Source organism: Schistosoma haematobium, chromosome 6, assembly GCF_000699445.3.
Source record: "Schistosoma haematobium chromosome 6, whole genome shotgun sequence".
NCBI lineage: Eukaryota > Metazoa > Platyhelminthes > Trematoda > Strigeidida > Schistosomatidae > Schistosoma > Schistosoma haematobium.
This window is the reverse complement of record NC_067201.1, coordinates 10,020,272-10,046,600: the sequence shown is the minus strand read 5'-3', so window position 1 is coordinate 10,046,600 and position 26,329 is coordinate 10,020,272. Positions and strand designations below refer to the sequence as shown.

General features: G+C 32.5%; 1 protein-coding gene across 1 annotated transcript; it reads right to left on the bottom strand.

Annotated features, from left to right (window-relative positions):
• Positions 1-399: 399 nt before the first annotated feature.
• On the bottom strand, positions 400-21,656 carry MS3_00008481 (uncharacterized protein; the record flags this gene model as incomplete). Its single annotated transcript, XM_035731566.2, has 4 exons — positions 400-1,573; positions 3,913-4,488; positions 6,959-7,135; positions 21,075-21,656. 4 exons carry the CDS (start codon positions 21,654-21,656, stop codon positions 998-1,000), a joined length of 1,911 nt encoding a protein of 636 aa, XP_035585923.2. The 3' UTR covers positions 400-997.
• Between the last annotated feature and the right edge of the window lie 4,673 nt (positions 21,657-26,329).

Below are 26,329 nucleotides of genomic sequence, written 5' to 3'. Positions count from 1 at the left end.
GCACCCCTTCAGATTTTGTCGGTTATTTTTTGACATATGCTTTTATATGTTCTTCATCCTCCCATATTCTTAAAGTGTAAAAATATCTTCCAAATCCCTGTTCGATATGTCATTTCCACACGTGGTGATTCGTATTACCCTTTGACTATTACATAGCTTTAAGTCCTGACTGATTGCTGTTAGTGATACAACAACCCTCTATTTTCACTATGAACCATTGTATGTAGGGAAAATAACTATGAATACAACTGTAAAGCTCTCTTCACCGAAACATCTTTGTTTTTAATAACGCCATTAGTTTCTCGTTATTTTTCATAGAATTTACTTTACTACTAGATTAATGAATAAGTAGCGCAGGAAACGAATCTAAACGTTTTGAAATATTAAACAATATGAAAATCGTCTGTTCACTTCTTTATTATTTAATAAAAAGACGTTTGATTAAGGTAAAGATAACAAATAAGTATACAAGATGACTGATTTCTTAAAAAATATATAAGTATATAAAAGGCACTTCTTCCATAGTTTTTTTAAAAACGAAATATATCAAACAAGCATTATGAAGTTTTCCTACATCACATTGTTAACAATTGAACGGTAGTTATGTACACATTCATCTTGTATTGTCCATATGATAAGACTATAATTTATGGACGGTGTTTAGGCGACGCTAAAGTGATCTTGAGAATAGCCGTCCACTAACTAGGACTGAATGACGGTTACAAATCAGTGCGAGGAATTAGATTTAGGGTTTTCATCACGAATTGACTTAAGCTAAAATGCTATTTTGCCAAGTGGATGAATGAATTTCGCTCCAAAATTCAATTACTGTTATCCTAAATCTGATTGATTCGTTCATAAATTATAGTCTTGCTTCCATTTTTCTTTTCTGTTTGTTAATTCAACAAAATTTATGTACAATTTTCTGCCAGTTTAATAATGTATATGAATTGTAATAAAAACGACAGGTGATTCGTCTTTTTTTTTGATTATCTATTTACTTCTTCTTACGATAGAAATTTGTCAATGGTTTCGATGCTGCACGAGCTGCACGTTGTTGATATGATTGTTTTGATTCACGATTATATGAATCATATCCTTGTGTAAATGTATTTTGTGATTGTTGTTGTTGTACTAATCCATCGAATTGTATATTTCTTCCTCCTCCTCCTCCTACATATGAATTATTTAATTGAACTTGTGATGGAAAATCTAATGCAGTCAATAATTCTGGTGGATTATTCGATTCTGTTGTTTGTTGGAACATTGAATGATTTGTTATTGGATTTTTAGTACGTTTTAATAAGTTTAAATCAGTTTTAGATAATTGATATGGTGCAACATTTAATAAATTTTCTAATAAATGCATTGAATATGTATACCAACGACGTTCAGTTTCACTTTCAAAATATGGTTCATTATATGGTGTTTTACGTATAAATTCTTCACAATTTTCAACAAAACTACGTACTAAACTTGTTGCATACAATCTCCATGTTGTTTTTTCTTCATGTAAATTATTTAATTTGGCTATAATTTCAGCTGGAATTTCATCATGTTGATTGTTATCATTCTGTTAAAGAGATAATAAGCAGTTTTATTATTCATGATTTATATTTTAATTATAAATTGATATGAACAAGTAAATCATAAGTGAGTGAAGATGCCTATATGTATGCCATGGGATACGTGGGCGAAAACGTATTTGCTGCCGGTATGCATATGACGTAAACTTGCCCCTGGTATGACGTCCGCCCTTCAAAACTCGGGGGGTTCTAACAATTTCCTCTCGCACTCACATCGTCGCGGTAGGTTTGTGAGCCTTGAAAAATGAATTCCGATTCCAAAAAAGGTACTCAAGCTTTATCAGATAAGGTTTGAGCAACATTAAATGACTGAAACACTAAAGTACACAAGATTTATTTTGTAATACACTATGTTCGAAGCATTGCTCACTTATGGTCAAAGTACTAAGTTAATAATAGAGGTTAGACTTAACTTTCCAATCAGATGTTATATCTCGATTAATAAGTGTACATACCTTCATATACTAAGGCGGTCAGGATATTTATTGTTTATATCTAACTACCATGCAATGCTTTTTGAAGTAGAAGTAAAAATGTTGGGGGCAGCTAATCCACAAGTTCGTTGACTGCTACTTTGAGCCAAATCAACAGATCTAAACTTTATGATTGGAACCTGCTTAAAACTCACGATTAATGATTGGCGACACCTGATGGCAAAGTGGGAAATCCCTCACAGTGCAGAAATTTCATTCATTTATTCTATCTTGCACTTAATCTTCAGTTCTTTCTTCTGTCTTATTTGTTCCTTTCAGGCTGCATCACTTATTTGTACTGGTTGTCTGCATCTTCCCATTGGTGTTTAAGACTTCATTTGGTCAGTCTCTATTGGTATATGTGCACCTGTGTGGAACTTCTCGATACTGCCATCAAAATGTAAGCACTTTCAAGCAGAAATGAATAGTAACAAACAGTGGAATCCAGGATCTACATCTCGTTATGTCTAGGACTTGTCGACTAAATGTATCTGCATCTTGGAGTTGGTTTTCAGCCAGGGTCTCTAAAGCAGTATCTTTCACTTCAAACCCCATCACGGTATCCACCTTGCTACTGAGTCCAAATTGCACCATTTCTCAAACCAGTGACTATCTGGACTCAGTAGCCAAGTAGATAACGTGATAGAGTTTGATATGAAAGGTATTGCGTTCGAGTCTCTAGATTGAAAATCAACTCCAGGATGTTGGTATATACAGATGACGAGTCCTAAGCAGGACGAAACGCGCATCTTATATTTCACTGCTAGCCACCATTCAACTCTATCTATAATGTATGGGTTACTCATATTAAAATAGTCATTGCAGTTGGTGTTATTTCCTTTTCTTTGTTTCTCATCTTATTTGTCTCTTTTTAACTGCAATCATTTAAATTGCAATAACTTGCATCGGGAAACATTCATTTCACATCTTAGGTTGTTGATAACTGATTGATTTGTAACCTTATATGGTATTTCAATAGTATATTAATTAGATTAGAAAATCCAACTTAAACATTTTCAGTGAATGTTCATTATCCTAAAGGATCAATCAAATTTGAGATTGGAGCTCATGGCTTCCTATGCAAAATACATAATTCATTGACGGATAGATCATTTTTGTATTAAAAGTCAAAGAGATATTATGAATATTTAATTAATAAATGCCTGCAATTAATAAATATAAGATGACTAAAGAGTATGGACCATGATAGATAGATTTTTAAATATAAATTAAGGGTTGTTGGTATTTAAAATCAGGGACACATGTCTAAATGTGACACTCATCTACTCAATTTCTTTCCATTACTCATAATGTCTAATGTTATACTCTTATTTCTAAACTTAATCCTAACTGTGTTAATCTTAACCCGACTTTAAATTTTAACTCAAACTTCTAAGCCTGAATCCCCCCCGCCTCGGAAAAATTCTTATTACTTATGAGTTTTTACTTCATAAACTTTTCAACTAAATTTTTAATCATTCAGAATTATTATCAGATGTTTTGTGGATATTATAGTAATTTTTATATGGCGAGGTCATAAGTCAATTGAAGCTAGACTACCATGAGAAACCTGGAAGTACTGGACGGCTGTCCAGAATTAATTAACCTTCATTTAATTAATTCTAATTATCATGAAAATAAATTCATTTCATTAGCTTTTCAATTATACTTATTATCCCATGTTAATATAATACAACTAACTCAGCCTGAAGCCCCTCTGGAACTACTGCCGGTCCCAAGTCCGGATAAAGGAGAAGGGTTGGGCATGGAATTAGCGACCCCATCCCTTAGGAAACTAACTCGCTAAAAAAAACGCTAACCAGAAAAAAATATATATATATAATACAACTAACCTGTGAATTATTAAGGTTTTTTCCAACTACCTGTTCATTAGCTAATCGAGCAATAATTAAATCTTGTTGTTTTTTCTCTTCTTCTAATAATTTTTGTCTCTGTAATAATTCTTCATGTGTTTCTTCCCATTGTTTTTCTTTTTTTTCATAATTAATAATTTCATCATGAAGTTTTTTTATATCATTATTTATATCTGATTCTGACATCATTGTATTCCTTTGTAATAATTGACTATTACCTGTGAATGATTTATATTCTGTACTTAATATAGAATTACATTGATCAGTACCAGTTTTTAATTTATCTAATCTACTTATACTACTTGTATGATGATTATGATTATTATTATCTACTGTTAAATTAGGACTATGATAACTACCATTCAATTGTATTTCATCTAATTGTTCATTAAGAAAATTACATTCTTGTGTTTTTAAATCTAATGATTGTTTAGTTCGATCTAATTGCCAAGTGAGTGCATCAACTTCCGCTTCTAAACGTTCACATGCATTAATTAATATATTGACTTGTTCATCATGTGTTTGTGTATTATTTAGTAAAAACATACTTTTCATCTGTGTTAAAAAGAGAAAAAAGGAAAGAAAAATGAATACCAAAGAGGAAATTTATGTTTTAATTTATTTTAACACATAGATGTTGGTACAGTCAGTCAGTCAGTCAGCTACAACGTAGGACCAGGCACATATATGCATCGGTTCAGGTTGCCATACCGCATTAGCACAGCAAGATGAATACCGGATTCATAGGAGTAGTTAATTCAGTGGTGGTAATATATAGGAGAAAGATTGCATATAAGGATACAGTACAGGAAGAAAGAATTAGTTACTAGAAAGAAAGATATGAAGTGATTTTAATCTCTTAGTTTAAGGGAGGACTGGGAGTGTATACACAGATATTGCTACAAGGAGGCACCAAATACATATGCGCCACACAAATCTCATTCGATATGTGTGAGGACTGTGATACTTCCCGGGTGCCCAAATGGAAGCAGGTGGTTTTCTTAAGGGGCCACACCCCGAGCCTTCGACCTGAAGGTCTGATCCACAAAGCAGTAGAGCATCGTGGGGAGATGCAGTCCCATGGAAGCCGGTGACCAACGATTGGTTCATACGCCATTTGTTCCCGCAGGATACTGGAGCCCATGTGCACCATTGGTCTGGAATCCGGTTAAAGCTCCGGACATTCGCTTTTCGTCCTCTCATTTTCGTAAACAACGCCCCCGCCACGAGAAGGCAGTGAGTAGGACTTCCCTGGCAGAGGCTATATATGCGTGGCTATGTGAGAGCATTTGGAGAGGGAGAGTGGACTCTTCCCACTCTCGGCTGTACCAGGGCATTCGGGAGGAGGAAATAGAATGAAATAAAATAAATAATGAAGTAAATTTATTATCATTTCAGTCAGTCATATATAATATAGAAATTGACATATATGCGGGTGTCGGTTCAACTTATTGCATGACAACTGCACAAAAAATATAATAAAATTATCAGGGTAAATATCAATTATTTCATGGATTGATGCCATGTATTGATTTGTCCATCTTTACCTTTCTTCCAAGCTAATATTTACACTAGCACAGGTTGTACTTTGAAGTTGATGTTGGTTGGACATATGTTAATGGATAAACGTCTCTGTTGATATAAGCAATGGCTTAGTGGTTGGTAGAATTAGGCATTTTAGTGTTTAAGTCATAAGTCCAAACCAAACTCTATTTACTATAGTTCAAGAAGATGAACATTACCGCTTATCTTCAGATGAAAGACTTCACTCAAAACCGAGTAAATAAAAATTGTTTTATGTAAATAAGTCAAATCAATAACTATACATGAAAAATAATGACATGTCAGTACAGAAAACATTTCTATTTACTTAACATTGTACTCGTCAACGACTAACAGATAGCGACTGATTCAATTCATTGAATAGAAATGGTAGATAATATTTGACGACACGAATAACTGTTTGATAATGTTAAGAAATGATAGATTAATTCTTTTTACAATGACATAGTTCTCACGACATACATCATATTTATCTCATTACTGTGAATAATTTTCAGTTGAAAGGCCTTCTGACATTAAGCGTGCTTGATTATACATTTATGTATATCTTAGGAAGTATGAATAAGTGTAACGTAATAGGCTACTGAAAGAAACAGTATTAGTCAGTCATGATCTACATAGAGCCTAGAACAAATAACTTTCCGCTTTTCAAAATATCAAGATGAAGCGAAACTAAGAAGAGGAATTGTGAAGAGATCGAAATAATGCAGTGACAATAAGACTAAATACTGAGAATATATGGTCCGAAAAGGCAGAAATAAAAAGTATATATGAAGAAACAGAGGAGGTCAATACGTAAGAACAAAAAAAATATTGAATAGATCCGAGCTAATGTAACCAATTCCGAGGTTTGATGAATACATCGACTACATCCACCATTCTTGACCAAATACAAAAACTGAAATCATCTTGATCCATCTTTATAAAATATTGTCTGTTAGCCCACATTCATTAAGCTCATTGACAACATACGATTGTAGACGTGTGGTGTGTTACTTATATCCACATAAGTAGTATATAACGGTGGTCAGGCATAGAATGTATTTCAGTAGAAGATCAATAAGGAAAGAACGGGAACGGAACGCAATCGGTATGAAAATACATAAACAATGGAATTTGAGACAATGGACTGATATTTGCAAAAGGAACAGTCAAGTTTGAGACGATAGATTGATATTTTGCAAATCAATTATTTACTATACGGTTTTCAGTTTTTAATGAGATGCTCTGTAATTTCGCGCCAAATACATTCGGTTGTCCCTACTCGTGTTCTTGCTCATTACAGACGTAATTTAATAGAACTAGTTTGAAATTAAGCGTTTTAGGTTGTCAATCTGTTATTTATAAGCATACGTTGAACATTGAATGTCTAGGGGCACAAATTTAGACAAACAATAAAAACAATGTATATATATATATATATATATATATTTTACAATAATGAGTAACAATTTTTAATTACTTTAAATGCTTCAGCATCAGTTTGATATTGTGCAGCATATCGTCGAAATTCCGTTAATTGATTTTGTTGTTGATCAATAATAGTACGAGCTTCAATTAATGCTGTTTTCATTTCATTATTTTGTACTCGTGCATTTTCCAATTCTTCATGTAATTTAAATATATCATCTTCTGTCATCTGTTCATATTAAAAATAAAGAGATGAGAACAAAATAGAATTTTACAGTGTAACAAAAGTTAGATTTTCCGATGTTTCGTCACGCAGTATAAGTCACTTCTTCAAAGAATGTAACAAATGGATATTATGGTAAACAGATGAATTATTTATGTGATTTCAAAACAAACAGAGAAAAAGGTAATAAAAGAACATAGAATCAGTTGAATAATAATTTGAAAATAATCTTGAATTAACTAACACATAAGAAACTATGATTTTTCTTATATTTAATTAACTTAAAGTATGAAAGGATAAGTTTCAATTAGTATTTATAACTGTGATTTTATTCAAAGTAGACATGTGAATGAATGGTAAACAATTGTTACATGTTTTGTTATATATAGAATATATCAATTATGTGTAATATTGTTTCAGTTTTAAAGTTTCTAAAATGTTATGAATTAAGCAACGATTAGTTTTATATCTACAGAGTTATCAATTTAACTTGTGAGTTAAAATAGACACAGTTTTTCAAAGTTGAATACATGAGTCGATCTAAACTAGACCACCATTAAGAACCTGGAAGCACTGAACGGCCGTTCTGTTTTAATAGATGACTCTTCAGAAGTATGCATCTATAGTCTGTACGCGGGACCTGAACCCAGGACCTTCGGTTTCAAGCGCGAATGCCTAACCTCTAAACCACTGAGTTAACACGAGATGTTGTTAATATTTAACTTCAGTCGACCCATGACCTCGCGTAACCCTTCATCCATTACTTGAGGTGAATAACCATCTCATACACGAGACAGACGGTCTTGGGTTCGTGAGCGGACCGTGGATGAACACTGCCGAGGAGTCACATACTAGGAAAAAACGGCTGTCCAGTGATTCCAGGTTTTCAATGGTGTTCTAGCTTAGATCGACTTGTGAATTCAACAAATCCCCATACTGACATTTTTTTAAAGAATATAAAACATAAGTAGAATATGGTGAAATACGACTCATGGACTCAATTAGAACTTTCTATGAAGTAAAAAAGAACGTAAATGACTTCATTAAACCAAAGAATTTCGAGTTATAGATACGATGTACCAACGACTGAGGTACAAATGTGCAAATACTTCAATACATATTAATTCAACATTTTATATAAAGTTCTCAAGATACGTAATTATTTTTGGGGTATGATCCGTACTATAAATTAATAGATTATCAATGATATATTCCTACTAAAACTTTACGGCTCAGCAATTAACATTGCGACAATTAACTGAATTAAAGGATAGTAAATTACAGTTTTGTTGGAAGCAATGAAGATGAAATTTTACTTCAAGAAACTGTTAAAGGTCTTTTGAAAAGATTAACTGAACGTTCAAATGTAAAAGAATTACCATTGAGACTTTTGCGATTGGAAATAAGGAATTCAATCACTGAATCAAAAGTTATTTATTGATATCAGCAAATAATTAAAACTTTTTCAAACAACCTAATTACAATAATGCATAAATACATTTGCCTTTATAATGGTGAATAGAACTAATCACTTCTCCATCGATATGTCCAGCTAGTCTTGAACAATCATCAGATCCTAGGTTTCGTGTTAGGTGACATAAGAAATCACTTGAATCCTGGAAGTAATTGTAATCATGTCTTTGACTGATACTAAATGAGATAGGTTCAAATATATCATGATGTACCAAATCCCTCAATACTATTGGCATACCATATTGACAAGTGCTAGCTAACACAAAACCAAAGTTTAGAGCTTCCCATTGGTCGTCTTAAACCTTCTAACTATACCGTTTTCAAGAGGTCAATCCACAGAAAACAGATCAACTAGTCAACTTAAATGAAAAGTCATTAAATAGGTTGTAGTGACAGCAATGTAAACAAATTTATTTTCTACCGAATTTCTTCCAGTTTTTCTTTCTTTTGGTGTTTAGTTAATACCTCGACTGAATGTTGACATAATTACCTTAATTTTTTATTGTTGAATATCACGACCTAACAACAATTAATAAGCTGAAATTACCAATTCAGGTGACACACCCTAATTTAATTCAATATACATAGCGTAACCTAAGTAAATAAATTGAAAATTACCATAATAAGTATTTAATAAATTTCATTATGTTAAGCATAATAGAAAATAGAGTGAATGTTTATCAATTTCAACGATTAAAATGTTTAAATTCACTTGGTATTGTTTACTTAATGTTCCTATTGATGTTTTAGACTGCAATTGATCAGTCTCTTACTGGCATATTTGCATACTGTGTGTATTGCCTCAATATTATCTTAATTCACAAGTATTATAAGCAAAGATGGATAGTGGCTAGCAGTGGAATCCAGGACGCTCATTTCGTTCTACTTGGTACTCGTCAGCCAGATGTACCTGCATCTCAGAGACTGATCAATTGCAGTCGTAAACATCAATGGGAAGACACAAGTAAACAATATCAGGTGAATTTAGACTTCACCCCACTGCACAAGCAAGTTGCTATCAGGACTCAGTAGCTAAGTAGAAAACGCGATGGCGTTTGAAGCGAACGGTACTGGGTTCGAGTCCAAGAGTGAACATCAACTCAAATACGGGTACATTTAGCTGACGAGTCCTAAATAGGACGAAACGCGCGTCCTGGATTCCACTGTTAGTCACTATCCATCCTTGCTTATAATGATTAAAATGTTTATTGCGATTCTTTTTTATTATACAACTAACATAATCGAAAGATAAGCAGTCAAAGAATATAAAATACTATTTTCATAATAACAATAATTTCAGATACCAAAAAGAAACTTAAACTGATTTGTTATGGAAATTATTTTTATTCAATGTCAAAGTTAGAGACGTCACCATTTAGATATTAGGTTTAGGTTTAAGATTTCTTATCCACTGGCTTCAGTTAGCCATCACTACATCAATCATGTTATTATTCAATTGTTAGATGTCCAATAAATAAGAAGAGATCAAACTAACAAAAAAAACACAACTATAACAAGGAATATAAAACCTAGACAGTTTGAATTGTTCTACCATTAACCTACCCTTAAGTCAGTATTATTAAATAAAGATTTTAGTTACTAGGTTTATAAATAAAAATAACTATGACCTTTGTGATGAATTACTGAACTTATTAGATAATTAGGTCAAGTTGCTGTGATTCACACAGAAACGAAACTCAACTAATTAGTTACATAAGTATTTATATGATTAACACTTAAATGTATGCGGGATTGTGTTGGTCAAATTTGAAAAACAAATCAAACAGTTTTGTATGAATATAAATCAATGATATGTTTATCATAATGCATTGATGATTATTCTGATAGTTAAGCTTAAAATGAAAAGAAAGTATTGAGAATATGACGTCAATTCTCGATCGTTCCTTCCATAGAGGTTATTGAATGTTATATATTGTGGATCATTTCAATGTTGTTAATTCATTTCAGTATAAATAAAGATAAGAGGAAGTTCAGTATACAACATTGTTACCTTTTAAAAGAAATTAATTAAATGTAGCAAATATTGTCATTGCCGTATATGACATAACTCATTGGTTTTCACATGATTGTAGGTACGTCTTGTGTGTGTCAACTAACGTTAGACTAAAGTCTTATAATACTTGTTAGGGCGAGACTCTAATTTAGGGACGAACCAATCAGAAGCGTTTGAGCAATTTCAAGGTCACGGAGCCAAGTTCAACACGCGATGCTAACATACGATCGGTTCACAGCGGATTTTAGAGGGGAGGTGAATAATGAAAGGTTACAACATATGGGACGGCGAGACTCTAATTTAGGGACGAGCCAGTGAGAAGCGTTTGAGCAATTTCAATTATTAGCCTATCAGAAGACAGTATAAAGTAAAAATATATTACAAGAAAGTAATGAATTACAGTGGATATTCTTCTTTTACATGATTAAAAAACTTGTTAAGATTTGATAAAGTCTCAGAAGTTCTGAATTCATAATGCATGCGGTATAGAAACTCGTGCATAGGGTTAGGGTTTAGGGTTAAGGTTAGGGTTAAGGTTAGGGTTCAGGGTTAGGGTTTAGGGTTAGGGTTAGGGTCAGGCTGCTAACATGAGATCGGTTTACATCGGATTTTAGAGAAGAGGTGTTTATTGAGAGGCGAGATCAGTTTACAACGGATTTTAGAGGTTAGGGTTAGGGTTGTAGCCTCTCAATAAACATCTCTTCTCTAAAATCCGATGTAAACCGATCTCATGTTAGCAGCCTGACCCTAACCCTAAACCCTAACCCTATGGACGAGTTTCTATAACATATGCATTATGAATTCAGAACCTCTGAACCTTTATCAAACCTTAACAAGTTTTTTAATCATGTAAAAGAAGAATATCCACTGTAATTCATGATTTATAATATATTTTCACTTTATACTAAATGTCTTCTGATTGGCTAATAATTGTGAAGGTCACTTAAGATTCGTTCAAAGATCGTCCCTAAATTAGAGTCTCGCCGATAGAATTGAGACTAGACAAACAAGACATTGGCCATTACATCACAGTGATTAATAATTGAAAATATGTATACTACAGAAGATTCTGAGTTGGAAATGATGAAGTGACAAATGCTTTACATATACTCATTTTCACATCGTTTATTGTAGCTCTATGAATTTGTCTCATTTAATAAAAATAAGAATGTTATCCAAATATTCCTTTTCTTATAAGTTGATTTTTAATTGAAGTATATTATACATGATCAAAATTTACTGCATAGAGAATACTTTATACATGCACACATACATAAACACGTATTAATATAATCGTTGAAATCTTTCATATTTGTCAAAAATAATTGTCCTAGATTCCAATCCTAACCGTCAACCATTTCTCCTTATAACGCTTGTGACTTAGAGTAATATCGAAGGGAACCTCATAGGATGTAACAAAAGTCAATAAAAGACTGATCAATTGACAACAACCAACACAGAAAGGAAATTATTATTAACTGTTTTTGAAGTTGAAATAGAACAGTTGAATGGTGTATACCAAAAATAAAGTCAATTAAGAACTGTTAAATATTCATTTTTATCATGGTTGATAGAAAAAAATAATTTACTAGTTTTTCAATAAAATAAAGACACACAGATCAATTTGTCGGCTTAATCATATAAAAGATTAGCTGTTTATGAACAATGTGTTCAAACACTCTATATTTGTTTTACTTAGATCGTTCGATTTTCCTTGTCGGATAAGAAAAAAACAGTTTCGTTTGAAGCAGATCATGTGAAGTAACATGTATAAGTTAGTTATGAGTGGATATTTAAATATTTATCTCTATGAATTAATTAAATAAGATGTAGATTGTATTTAACACAGATGTCAGTTGGGATCTCATTCGAAACTACAATACATTGAACAGCTGTTTCGTCCTAGTACGTAACTTCTCAGAAGTACACGTCTACGACCTTACAAGAGATTAAACTCAGAACTACAACGATTGATTAGAAGTCAAATCATATCACTGTCTTTTTTGATATTCAATAAATGTTTGGAAATGATTGTTGGAAAAATAAGTATTTCAAGTAGTATAATCCATTGCCTCATTTGGAAATAGATATAAGAGAAATTATGTTACGAAGTTTACCTTAAAAACTTAAAATATTGTAGTGGCTGTGCTTCGTTAAAAAATCACTCTCGTAACCGTTACCAACGTTGTTTGAAATCAGAACATTATTGTATTTTGGATAGAATAGAATCCAAAACTTACGTTTTATCTCTATTCGAGATTCATCATTTAGATGTGTCTCCATCATGATACATTCAACTAATGAGTAGCAAATAGAAGGCAATATATGTTCTATGTCCTATTGTTATCTAATGTGTAAAATATAAATATGGAATATATGAACCTAAAAACACTGAAAATAAAATAAAAACTTGACACAGTTGGTTTATTCCTCGTACAAGATAGAGAACTATAAAATTGTAATTCTGTTCATGAACAGTGTTAACGAACATTAAGTTTTATCTACAAGTAAGATAATACTAGAAAATATTATTGTACTGTTGATGATTTCTAATCTTATAAACTCGAAAACGTACTCTACTATTCAACATTCATAGACAGATGGAGGAGCTATCACCAGTCAATGACAAATCAATAAGGTGTATTTTGATCTCAACGCAGTAATTTATAAAATAGTGATTTCGGAACACAGTTTTGATTCACACAATGCATGTGTGGGATAGTGGTTCTACAAAGCTGTTCAAAATAAAATAGGTGAAGTGAGACTCAAACCTTGGACCCAGTAACTGAAACCCGTAAACCATTCCCACTAAGGAACTGCTTCCTAACTAAAGGCCTATGGAAAATGTTAAATGACTGTAAACAGCAGGGTACCAGAACGTGAATACCTGTGAACTTTGCACGTGATTCACATTCTAATATTAGTCTTGATGAAAATGCAAAATGTCTAAATGAATATCTCTTTAATATTAATGACAGTTCACATTCATAAAAGAACTATTAAAATGTTCCTATAAATTTTTCAAAATCACTTTTGACAAACCTGATTTAGGTACAATCACTCCTATACTTAAACTTCGGTACCTCCATTTTCAGAAACAATATACATGTACATACTGATTCATATGAATGAGTTTAAATTAAACCTAAATGAAACCGATGCTAGAAACTCAAAGCTTTCTACCTAAATTGTCTAAAGGTTGTTACCTGATCATAATTATCTGATAAAACATTTATATCTGTAAGCTGAAATCTAATTTTAATAAATCTAGGCAAAAAACCAGTTCTTTCATAGTTAAGGGTCAATAAATGACAAGCTAAGAGAAGAAGTCAATTTTCTATTGGTAACGTAAGAACTAGCAATTAGACACGTCGGGTCAAGTTTCTACATGAATCAATTGAACATTAAAGAAACCAGAATAATGATAATATTAACTGATAATCAACATCACTGAAGAATACTCGGAAAACACGTATAAAATAATATCGAAACTCGAAATCTACGGAGAAGTTACACAGAATAAAGGTATATGATTCATTTTAACCCCAATACGTACTTTCTCAGTGTTAAGAAGGAAACAAATGTATAATTTGTAAATTGAAATTTCTATTTCTCAGTTAAGTCAGTTAATTGATTGGTTTTGCCGATTCTACAAACATACACACATTAGATTATCGATTAATCATTAATTCAATTTATTCAAATTTATTGATTGATGTAAACATTTAAAGTTATGTGTTATATTATTATTATTATTATTATTATTATTATTATTATTATTATTATTATTATTATTATTATTATAAGTCTTAGTCTTAGCATTCTGGATGTCATCCAATTAATCGCTTATGAACAAATTAGTCTTCTTCTACAGTCTATGTTTTCTTACTTTTGTTGGCATAATAGTCTGGCTGAGTTACAATAAGTAACAGGTAAGTCATTATTTCTCAGTCATAGTAAACAGCCATATCATTAACAGTAATCAGAGTTTAGTTCAAGTGATAACACTGATACATCAGTCATTAAAGAGTAACCTAGGATCTTCAGATGTGGCATATAACTGTTACTCAAAATTTAACTAGTAAATATTTATATTTCTGTATTGAACAATTCAGTAATCAAAAACTTCACGAACTAAAGCAAAGCCTTGATCTAAACACTACTAACAATCTCCTAAATTAATGTTACATCAACCAACATCAATTATTGAGGAGACTGATGGTTAAATGTTTGTGATACATGTTTCAAGTACTTCAGACAATTGTATCGAGTATAAAATACTAAAAAGAAATCCTTCATAGATTCAGTGATATTCATCAACAAAAGCATTCAGATACTATTGTGTATACTTTATATGCCCTGGTATAACCGAGAGTAGGGTGGGCCCACCCTCCCTCTCGAAATACTCTCACACGGCCACGCGTATACAGCCTCTGCCAGGGAAGTCCTACTCACTGCCTTCTCGTGGCGGGGGCGTTGTTTTCGAAATTGAGAGGAAGAAAAGCGAATGTCTGGCGCTTTAACCGGATCCCAAACCAATACTGCATATGGGCTCAAGTATCCTGCGGGAACAAATGGCGTATGAATCAATTCCTTGGTCACCGGCTAGCATGGGACTGCATCTCCTCACGATGCCCCACTGCCTTGTGGGTTAGACCTTCAGGTCTAAGGCTCGGGGAGTGGCCCCCTAAGAAAACCACCTACTTCGGTCTGGGCACCCGGGCAGTATCACAGTCCTCACACAAATCGAATGATTTATGTGGCGCATATCTATTTGGTGCCTCCTTGTACCAATATCTATGTGTTTAAATAAATAAATAATAAATAATAATACTTTATATACAATTCAGAGTATATATGTTTCAAATCTAAATATGTATACTGTCTGCCAAGTAGTTTTATAAAAGTATACTGCATATAATATAGAAAAGAAACTATTTGTAAGCACCTCTTCAGAGTATTTCTTTTGAAGTAATTCCATTGTTTTTATCTAATAATTTATCATGAAACTTTTCTTCAAAATTGTTCACTTAAACTGATAGTTTGAAATGTCTTTGTATCAAATTTGTCCTGTAGTGATTTCGGTTAACTTCACCAGTAAAAAACAATCTGTCATTACATTGACTCATCTTTGTTTTATATTCAACGGTATTTGTAAATGTTGAAATTCAACATGAAAGAATTGAATATAGTTTATTGGACATAAAGAATAAGACTAATATATAATAAACATAAATCAATCAATAAATGATTGTTTGTTTGTTGTTGTTGTTTTATTATTATTTTTTTATTATTTTTTTTGTTTAACAAATAACTAAGTGACTAACTATGACTACATACCTCTTTATATGAGAACAAAAATATGAACTTTATTTGTTTACATTATGAATAAGCCATGTATATATGGACATATTAATTGTGAATAGAATAAATTAACTATTTTCGAATCTGTTTTATAAGTAGTAACTAATCAATATCTTGAAAAATATTCACTTATTCTTTTAATATTGCAAAATGTAAATCGAGAATTATTTAGTTATATGACATTGTTGCTTATTTCGTCACTGCATCTTTTCATGACGTTTTTGGAATCTTCAGTCAGTCAGTCATTCAATCAGTAACAAAGTAGAACTTCGTACGTACGTACATCAGTTCGAGTTGCCACAAGGGTTTAATATATAAAAAAAACATGAGAGGTTTCTGGTAAGTTATTGACCCATTCTCTAGAACTGATTGGTTGAAAATGGACCAATAAGTATATTTAGACTTGAGATAAGGATTTACATTACAGTAAGATAAATGTATCTACATGACAAGTTCAAAATAGGATGAACTATATGTTGTCAATTCCGTTACTAGCTTCTACCAAATCTATTTAAAGATATTAGACTGTTTTCAAAATAATCTATTATTCCTATACAGTTGTACATCTTTGAAAATAAACTTGAATCTGAATTAAGTTGGTATATTCACATTAAATTTATGCAAATAATAGATTAGAATATGTTAAACTATAAAACTGAATATTGTAGCCAGAGTGAGTGAGTGAGTCAGTCAGTCAGTCAGTTACAACGTAGGACCAGGCACATATATGCATCGGTCCAGGTTGCCATACCGCATCAGCATAACAAGATGAACACCGGATTCATAGCAGTGGTTAGGTCAAAAGTGGTAATATATAAGAGAAAGATTGCATATAGAGATATAGTACAAGAAGAAAAAATTGGTTCGTAGAAAGAAAAATATGAAGCGATTTTAATCTCTTAGTTTAAGGGAAGACAGAAATTGTATACACCGACGCCATTGTGATCGATTCTGAACCATGTAACCAAGAGTCTCCAACCATTGGTTACGATAGTCACGTGGACCCCAACCAAGTAGTCTACATCTACCAACATGGCTCAGATTAGAAATTAGTGACTTTAAGCACTGCTGACACGTTTTGGTTTGGCCACCCCTAACTTTCTTCCAACCATCCCTAACACCAGTTAGCATTGTGCGTCGTGGTAACTGGTGTTCAGGCATACGCAACACGTGGCCCAACCATCTCAGTCGATGAAGATTCACAACCTCATCAACTGATTTACCATCATCCCTAATACCCTGTGTCTAACTTCACTATTACTTACACGGTGATCCCAGCAGATGTGAGTAATATTTCTAAGGCATCTATAATCAAATACTAGTAGCTTACGTGTATCTTCCACTCTTAATGGCCATATTTCGCAGCCGTAAAGTATTTCGAATATATCTGATGATCAAATGCTCTTAATCCACAAATATTTTCCATTTTTAAAGACTATATTTCACAGTCATAAAGTAGAACTGAACAAACAACTATGTAGTATACTTGGCTTTTGGCTGGTAGATAGATACACTATAAAAGCATTATTAGCTTTTAACGAACTATCATATATCATATGAAGTTATATTTCTATTTCTTTATCCGAATACTGACTCCTTTTAATGATGATAATAAAATGAATATCACTTAACAATTCAATATTTTTTCTCCTTTCATTCTAACTTCAAACTTAATAGTTATAATAATAATAACATGACAACTATGATGTGTGATTACTTATGACCTAAATAGCTAATGTAACTTATGTGCAATATATATATAAACGTTTGTCAATATACATGTAAACGTTGGTGATTAAAGAATTCCTACACTTAATCATATGATTAAATAACTCATTTTAAATTAAAAAAAAATTTTTTTTCTATAATACTAATAATAACGTTTATATAGATACATATAATCACTTTTAAGATATTCTAGTCATTATAATCATAAATTACGTTTATTATGAAAATTTCTATATTTGATAATAGTAATTTTCCCCCTATGAATAACAGTTCAGATACTCTCTCTAGCAAATCATACTAATAAAAAATATATACAAGTTCTTTTTATGTATTTAAAACGAGAAGAAAGCCATCAAACAGTTATTTTGTTAAAGAAAAAGAAGAATGCAATTCAGAGGAGAAAAGTTTGACGATTTCACTTATATCAGCTATACTGCGGTGTGCGCTACTGATATCGACAAATGTAAGTAGTATGTTTCATTCATCGAATATGAAATACATGGCGGTACAGAGTTAAGAAGATCAAAAAGAAGAGAATGAGAACAGAAAGTAACTGGTAGAGAAACAAAGGTACAGTCAAGTCTGAGACAATTGATTAACATTTTGGAAATGAAGTATTTACTGTATGGTGTACGGACTTTACTAAGTGATTTTGTAATTTTGTATTCGAATACAGTTACTTGTCCCCGTTTGTGTTTTTGTTCATTACAATACAATCGTATAATCTAGTCTACAGACTACAATTCTAGCAAATAAAATTCACTGTAAAAATATGATTGCACACCTAAAGTAAATGAAATAGTTGAAAAGAAAGTTTACTTCGCTAAATTACCAGCTTTCTTCTTCAATCAAACAATGAGTCAAATATGTTACATTTTTATGTTATCATTACCATGGAAAATCATTCTTTAATAAAAAGTTATGAAATATACCAGTGGAGTTCAACCAGGTCTGTTGTGAGATAGTCTCACTGGAGACAATGGTGTACGGTGGCGCAACTTCGTGGATTGGTTGAAGTAAGACATTAACACCGTTGGATGCCGGCCAGCTCAGTGGTCTAGTTGGTTAAGCGCCTGGCGCGAGACTGATGGGTCCTGGGTTCAAATCTCGCGGGGTGCGGGATCGTGGATGCGCACTGCTGAGGAATCCCATACTAGGATGAAACGGCCGTCCAGTGCTTACAGGTTTTCCATGGTGGTCTAGCTTCAATTGACTCATGATTTCAACCAGTGACATTTCTAAAATCTCCACAAAACCCATTCTGATACTATTTAATTATATAGATAAATTAATTTTGCGCCCGAATCCAAGACATGCTATCTTTAATTTCATTGGTTCGTCCAGATATTATCATCTTGCCATTTTATCCAGTGTATTTTATTTACAACTGAACATTAAAAAAATAAAACAATCTTTCAGTAAGATTATGAATATAATTTTAATTTAATTACTTATCTTGACATTAGTTTTATTGAATTATTGGATAAAAGTGAGAAAACTGATCATAGATATTTACTTCTATTGAAAATAATACACTTATGTACTTTCTAGTAGTCATATGATTTGTAAAACAAAACCAAGTCAGTTATAGTGACAAATCAATAGTTTTAAAATCGTTCCACCTGTAATGTTGATGATGGCGCAATTTCGTGGTTGAAGTTAGACATTAACACTATTGGTCTATAGGTTAAGCGTTCACGTGTGAGACCGGTAGGTCTTGGGTTCGAATCCCGTGAGCGAGGTCGTGGGTGAGCACTGCTGATGAGCCACGTACTGTGACAAAACGGTTGTCCAGTACGTCTAGGTTTTCCATGATAGTCTAGCTTAAAGTTAAGAAAAAAGGTTATAATGTAGTCAAGCGAATGATAAGTACTGAATCAATAAAGAATCATTTATTTACTGAACAAGAATACCATTAAATTTAAGTTACTAATATTATACTGAATTTAGTAAGATGAAATTCTGAAATATTGGTATATTAAAACTAAAATTTAAATGTACCACAATTATTATTCACAAATAATTTAAATAAGTTAAGTTTGTTAATTAATAAATTATACATATCAACTCATAAGCAAAGATGGATAGTGGCTGGCAGTGGAATGCAGAACACGCATGATATGCTTGTAAATTAAGGCAATATGTACAGTATGCACATATGCCAATAAGAGAATGATCAATTGCAGTCCTAAACATCAATGGGAAGATTCAAGTAAAACAATACCAAGTGAATATCAACTCATACATTCTTTTTCCCTTTTGGTGTAAATAAATTATAATTTTTAGTTTACATCATTGATTTATTATCACAGAAAATCAGATAGCACTTTTGATCGTACACGTGGTCGAATCAATCACCTTCAGGTTTTGTGGAAAGCACACACGATCATTATGCTATTGAGTTGACATTTAAAAGTTTACATTTACAGCTTAATCTTATTAAATTTATGTATAATTTGGAATACAATTTAAACAATAACCATAAACCTCCTCATTTAGATAGTATGAAATAAGACTGTTAAAATTTAACTTTTCTACTAATCACAATGAGAGATAAAGAAATTTATATCTCCGAATTCAACAATCACTCAATTAGTAGGGATTCATAAATTCCCATTTGAGTAATCGCCATTGTCGTATGTGCATTCTGAGTAGATTGTCTTAGTAAATTTTCCGATCAAAAGTGACCATATATTTAGTATATGGTTGATTATATAATTGAGGAAACTTATTTCATTTTATTTAGGAGCTATGCCCACATCTCAATGTTGATAACTAGTAACTTTCACTTCAGACACCAGCAAGTTATTAACACTGGTACATGATAGGCACACTCAACTGATAAATTCTGAATAGAAAGAAACACCTGCTCTGGATTGTGTTGCTAGTCAAATACCAATCAGACTAAAAATCAAAAAATCAACTATGGCATAAAACATACTGTATCCATATTATGATTATTATCAGCCGCATTGTTAAAGTTTTATTTGGAGCGACTTTTCAAAAAAAAAAAGTCTGTTACTTAAGGGACAGATAATTGTCTACAATACTTTTCTAGTATTGAATAAATTTCTTTCATTTAATCTCTTTTCATTACATAAACAAGAATTATTACATTTAAAAAACAATCTATCATTGTTTCAATTGAATGATCATAACAATAATTGATCGATTTAGACATTTTCTGATAGGTTGAATGTTACTCAATAAATGTAGACAGATTAAACCTGTAAAAGGAATAAGTTCACTGAATAAACAACTAATAGCTCGTTCGTTACCAATAGCAACAAACAAAAACTTTAAACCCATTTCGAAATGACTTATATATATATATATATATACGATTTCCTGTATATGTCTACTCACCTCTTCTTCATAATCGTCATCTTGTAAACTAATATCATTATCTAGTAATTTAGTTGCTTTTTTCAATTCTTTAGTTGGTAAATTATCTGGAGTTTTACGCCAAGATTGACGAAATTTTCGATTGAATGGTTGATCAGTCGATTGTTGTTGTTGTTGTTGAGTATTTTCCAAAGACATCAATGTTGACGGTTGCTCCATTGATGGTTGTAGCGATGATGCTTGAGATGGTTGTGCTTGTGATTGATGACGAAATGAAAACTCTGATTTGGTTGACTGTTCTAATTGTTCTTGTTGTGAAAAATTTTGTTGGTATATAGGTGGCGGTGTCTGTTGTGGTAATTGAGTTTGTTTTTGTTGTTGATGGCTTTGGTTATTATTAGGTTTTGAAAATTCTTGTAATGATTCATCATCATCATCATCATCTTCGTTATTAACATGTTTTTCATGGGAATTTGTAGAATTCATATAGCTTTGTGAGTTGAATAACTGATTCTGCATTTGTTTCTGTTGTTGTTGTTGTTGTTGTTGAAAGGGTGTTTGTGTCAATGACTGCTGTTTTAATAATTGTTGTAATCTCTCCATATTTCACTGATCATATAATACTTTGTTTACTAATTAAAACCAACAAATTCCATGAATGTATTCTCTTTGATGATGCCAATAATAGTGAAATAATTTAAAATTGGTATGTGTACATTATTGTTATCATCTTTTATGGTGTAATGAATTGACAATTTTCTATATTAGTCAAATGTGTCTATAAATTAGTCTTGTTTTCTTTACTTTTTTCTCTCTTAATAGTTAATTATGTATCTACTTACTTCACCTATTACTTGGATTGTATCCAACTAGATACCATTAATTAAATCAACTAGATAGATAGATAGACATATGGATAGTCAATATTTTTAAACAGTTTCATGTATTAACCAATGAGAATTAAGGATGAATATTGTTTGATGATTTTATGAATAGAAAATGATGATGAATGACCTTACATGTAGTTTGTTTAATTAGATTTATTATTCTAGTTACCATTATTATTATTATTATTATTATTATTATTATTATTATTATTATTATTATTATTATTGAAATACGATGTCAACAACGATGATTGCTGTAGTTACTAAATCGTATTGATGATTTTAGTGTCCACGTAAGATAAAATTGTTCTCCGAAAATTGAATACTTAAGTAAAGTTAGATAGTAAACTAGTAGCATTAGTATTAGTAGTAGTAGTCATTAGCTGAATGGAACTAAATCTCAGTGTTGAAATTTTCATCATGATTTGAATTAAGTAGAGTTCGCCCCACAAACATCCAACTTTGCTAAAATACTTAAGAATACCAAACAGTTTTTAGGGTCTCAACTCAGAATGTACAAATGATCATTAATATTAATGGAAAGATACAAAAATTGGTTAATTCAAATTGAGTAGTGTTACATGAAATGATATTTGAAAATATGATGAAATAAAGCAAAATATTCATGACATTACTTAAGTTGTTCTACAAATATGATGTCGGTGAACTACAGAAGGAATGCACAGTTACACTTTATTTTTAGATATTCTGTATAAAAATATATCTTCTGGCACAGTGGGACAATGATAAATGAACGAGAGTCTCTGGAAACTGGTTTTATTTACAAGGGATTATATATATATATATATATACGCATAAATGAGTGCACATGCAATCAATTCGGTTCATTCAAATAAAACTTTCTCACTCTCTGTTTTTTTTCTCAAGTAGCTGGGCTGATCTATAGGCAGTGTGTATCAGTATCAACTCTCTGACACCACATATCACATCTTCACAAGTAAACTGCAGACAAAATGATTTTTATTTAAAATTTGGATATAATTCAATATGAAATAGTCATCATGATCGAACTTTGTAGTATTTTCAACGTTTTCTGGGTTTTCAAAGAAAATTAGATGATGAACTTTATTTAAATCATTATTTAGATAGACCTATTTATTGTGATAATCTAAATATTAGTTTTTCATATTGCGTTTCCTGAAGTAAGAATTCAGTGAACTATTCATGATATTTAACAAGTTGATACCTTTTATTTCCATTTTTATTTAGATTACATACTCAGTAATTTAACCAAGTCAAAACTGTGAAATAATATCATTAGTGTTAATGAATAGGTTTCACCTAATCCTATAAATTGACTGAAGTTGAAAGTTTGTACTGTTTTGAGCCAATTAAGTAGTCGAATAACCATGAACTCTCTTTGAAACCTGATGAGATTGTGAGTATAATCTGTTGAGGAACTCTATACAAGGATTTTTCTTTCATTAGTATCTTATAGATGAGAGAAATCGATGACGAATACCATATGTAAAAATATAATTATTTGATAATCTCTATCTTACCATACAATAATTATTTCACTCACGAATTTGTAGAATAAGATGAAGTTTTTACATAGTTTTTCATCAGCTTCAAAAAACACGTTGAATTTACAATGAATAATAGAGTACGAGAAAAAAAAAAGATGATTGACACAATTTAGCAAACTCAATTTCTTAAACGAGATAGGAAATCATGAGAATAAACTAAATATACAATAATGAATGAATATAAAATAAATCTTGGAGTTGAAACATGTGCATACACATAAATATACACTTAAGCATAAAATCTTACATTTTCTAAGGTAGAGTACATAGGGTCATAATTAACATTACTTGTTATAAATATAAGTGATCACTTAATAGTAGCATAAAATTAACTCTCAATATGAAAGAGTATAATTAAGTCACTTGGTGAAAAACGATGATCTTGTTTCAAAATAATAATAATAATAATGATAATAATTAGCTTGGGGTGTGAAGATTATTGAATTTCATTGAAACCAATGTTTGATCTGATAATAACAATTATTAATATTTCATTAAAACTATGAACTGATCTAAGTTAGACAACCATTGAAAACCTGGAAGGATTAGACGTCCATTTTATTATAGTATGGAACTCCTCAGGCATCGACATCGACAACTTCGTGCTCAGAAACCGAGCCCAGGACCATAGGTCTCATATGAGAACGCTTAACTTCCAAATCAGTAAGCTGGTTTCCGCCGGTGTTAATGTATAATGTTAATCAATCCTACTAGGGTTGAAGCTATCACGACTTCACTTAATCTGCGAACGAGAACAAAGACTCAGTGACCTAAGACCAGTAAGCTGGCTATTTGATGCGTCCCAGCCCCGCTAACTAGAGGGAGAAGTTCCAGCTTGGAATGGGGAAGTATATTCAGCAAACAGCCAGAAACGAGCGATAACAACAAACACAATTCAAAACGTATATATACAGTACAAAACCGTCCTTGGGGATAGTTACCAAATAGCATACTAAAAGACGCAACGGACCAATAGCATTTAAGATATTTCCCAGTGGGAAATACGACATGAACGTGACAAGAGCGTCTTTGGCGTGGAAACAAAGAAATTCAAATTTTCTAAATAAAATTACAAAATTAGGTCCTTTCCCAAGTGAGTTCTGGGGATCTAACGTCCCCAACAAATCCACAACATCGCGATATCATATTTCATTGTTTTCAGTGGGTAACTGCTTCATACCCAGAACGGTTAAATTCCACTAGTCACGGCTTTTCACTAGACCTCTGTTACCTCTGATACCCACTTCGATTTCCGAGTCCATGATCGTAGATGTGCACTACTGAGGAGTCCGATACTAGGACAAAAGGGGAATCGAGAGCTTTCAGGTTTCCAGTGGTTGTCTAAATTGGATCGCTTCATGAGTATAATGAGCTTGAGCTTATACCTGTTACTCCCAATGGAGCATAGGCCACCGACCAGCATTCTCCATCCCTCTCTGTCCTGGGCCTTCTTTTCTAGTTCCATCCAATTCTTGTTCATTTTTCTCATGTCTATTTCCATTTCCCGGTGTAATGTGTTCTTTGGTCTTCCTCTACTCCTTTGACCTTGCGAATTCCATATGAGGGCTAGCCTTGTAACGCAGTTAGATGTTTTCTTCAATGTGTGTCCTATCCACTTCCAGCGCTTCTTTCTGATTTCTTCCTCTAGTGAGATCTGGTTTGTTCTCTCCCACAGTTGGTTGTTGCTAATAGTGTCCGGTCAACGGATCCGAAGTATTTTGCGTAGACAACTGTTAATAAACACCTGTATTTTTTGGATGATGGCTTTCGTAGTTCTCCAGGTTTTGCCCCATACAGTAGAACTGTCTTGACATTTGTATTGAAAATCCTGACCTTGGTGTTGGTCGAAAGTTGTATTGAGTTGCAGATGTTCTTTAGTTGTAAATATGCTGCTCTTGTTTTACCGATCCGCCCTTACACATCTGCATCAGATCTATCATGTTCATCAATGACGCTGCCCAAATATGTAGAGGTTTTTACATCTTGCAATTCTTCTCCGTCAATTGTGACTGCTTTGGTGCATGCTGTGTTGTATCGGAGAATCTTTCTTTTCCCTTTGTTTATATTGAAACCTAATGCTGTTGAAGCTGCTGCTACACTGGTCGTCTTCTCCTGCATTTGTTGTTGCAATTGTGATAGAAGAGCCAGATCATCTGCGAAGTATAGATCGTCCAGCTGCATCCTAGATGTCCACTGTATTCCGTGCTTCCCCCAGATGTTGACGTCTTCATGATCCAGTCGATCACCAGGAGAAAGAGAAAGGGTGAGAGTAAGCAACCTTGCCTGACACCGGTCTTTACCTCGAACAAGTTTGTCAACTGTTCTCCATGCACAATTTTGCAGTGTAATCCATCATAGGAATTTTGTATGATATTGACTATATTTCGAGGTACGCCGTAGTATCGAAGAAGCTTCCATAGTGTTGTTCTGTTCACGCTATCGAATGCGTTTCCGTAGTCAATGAAGTTGATGTGGAGTGATGAATTCCATTCAATTGATTGTTCCACAATGATCCGTAGAGTTGCGATTTGGTCTGTACACGACCTATCCTTACGGAATCCTGCCTGTTGGTCACGAAGTTGGGCGTCTACGGAGTCCTTCATCCTGTTTAACAGTATTCTGTTGAAGACTTTTCCTGTTATTGAGAGAAGAGTGATGCCCCTGTAGTTATCACAGTTGCTGAGATCGCCTTTCTTCGGTATTTTGATCAGAAGTCCTTCTTTCCATTCTGTTAGTACTTGTCCCTCATCCCAAATCTTGCTGAAGAGAATGTGGAGTATCCTTGCAGTTACCGCTACGTCTGCTTTTAGTGCCTCTGCTGGAATGTTGTCTGGTCCCG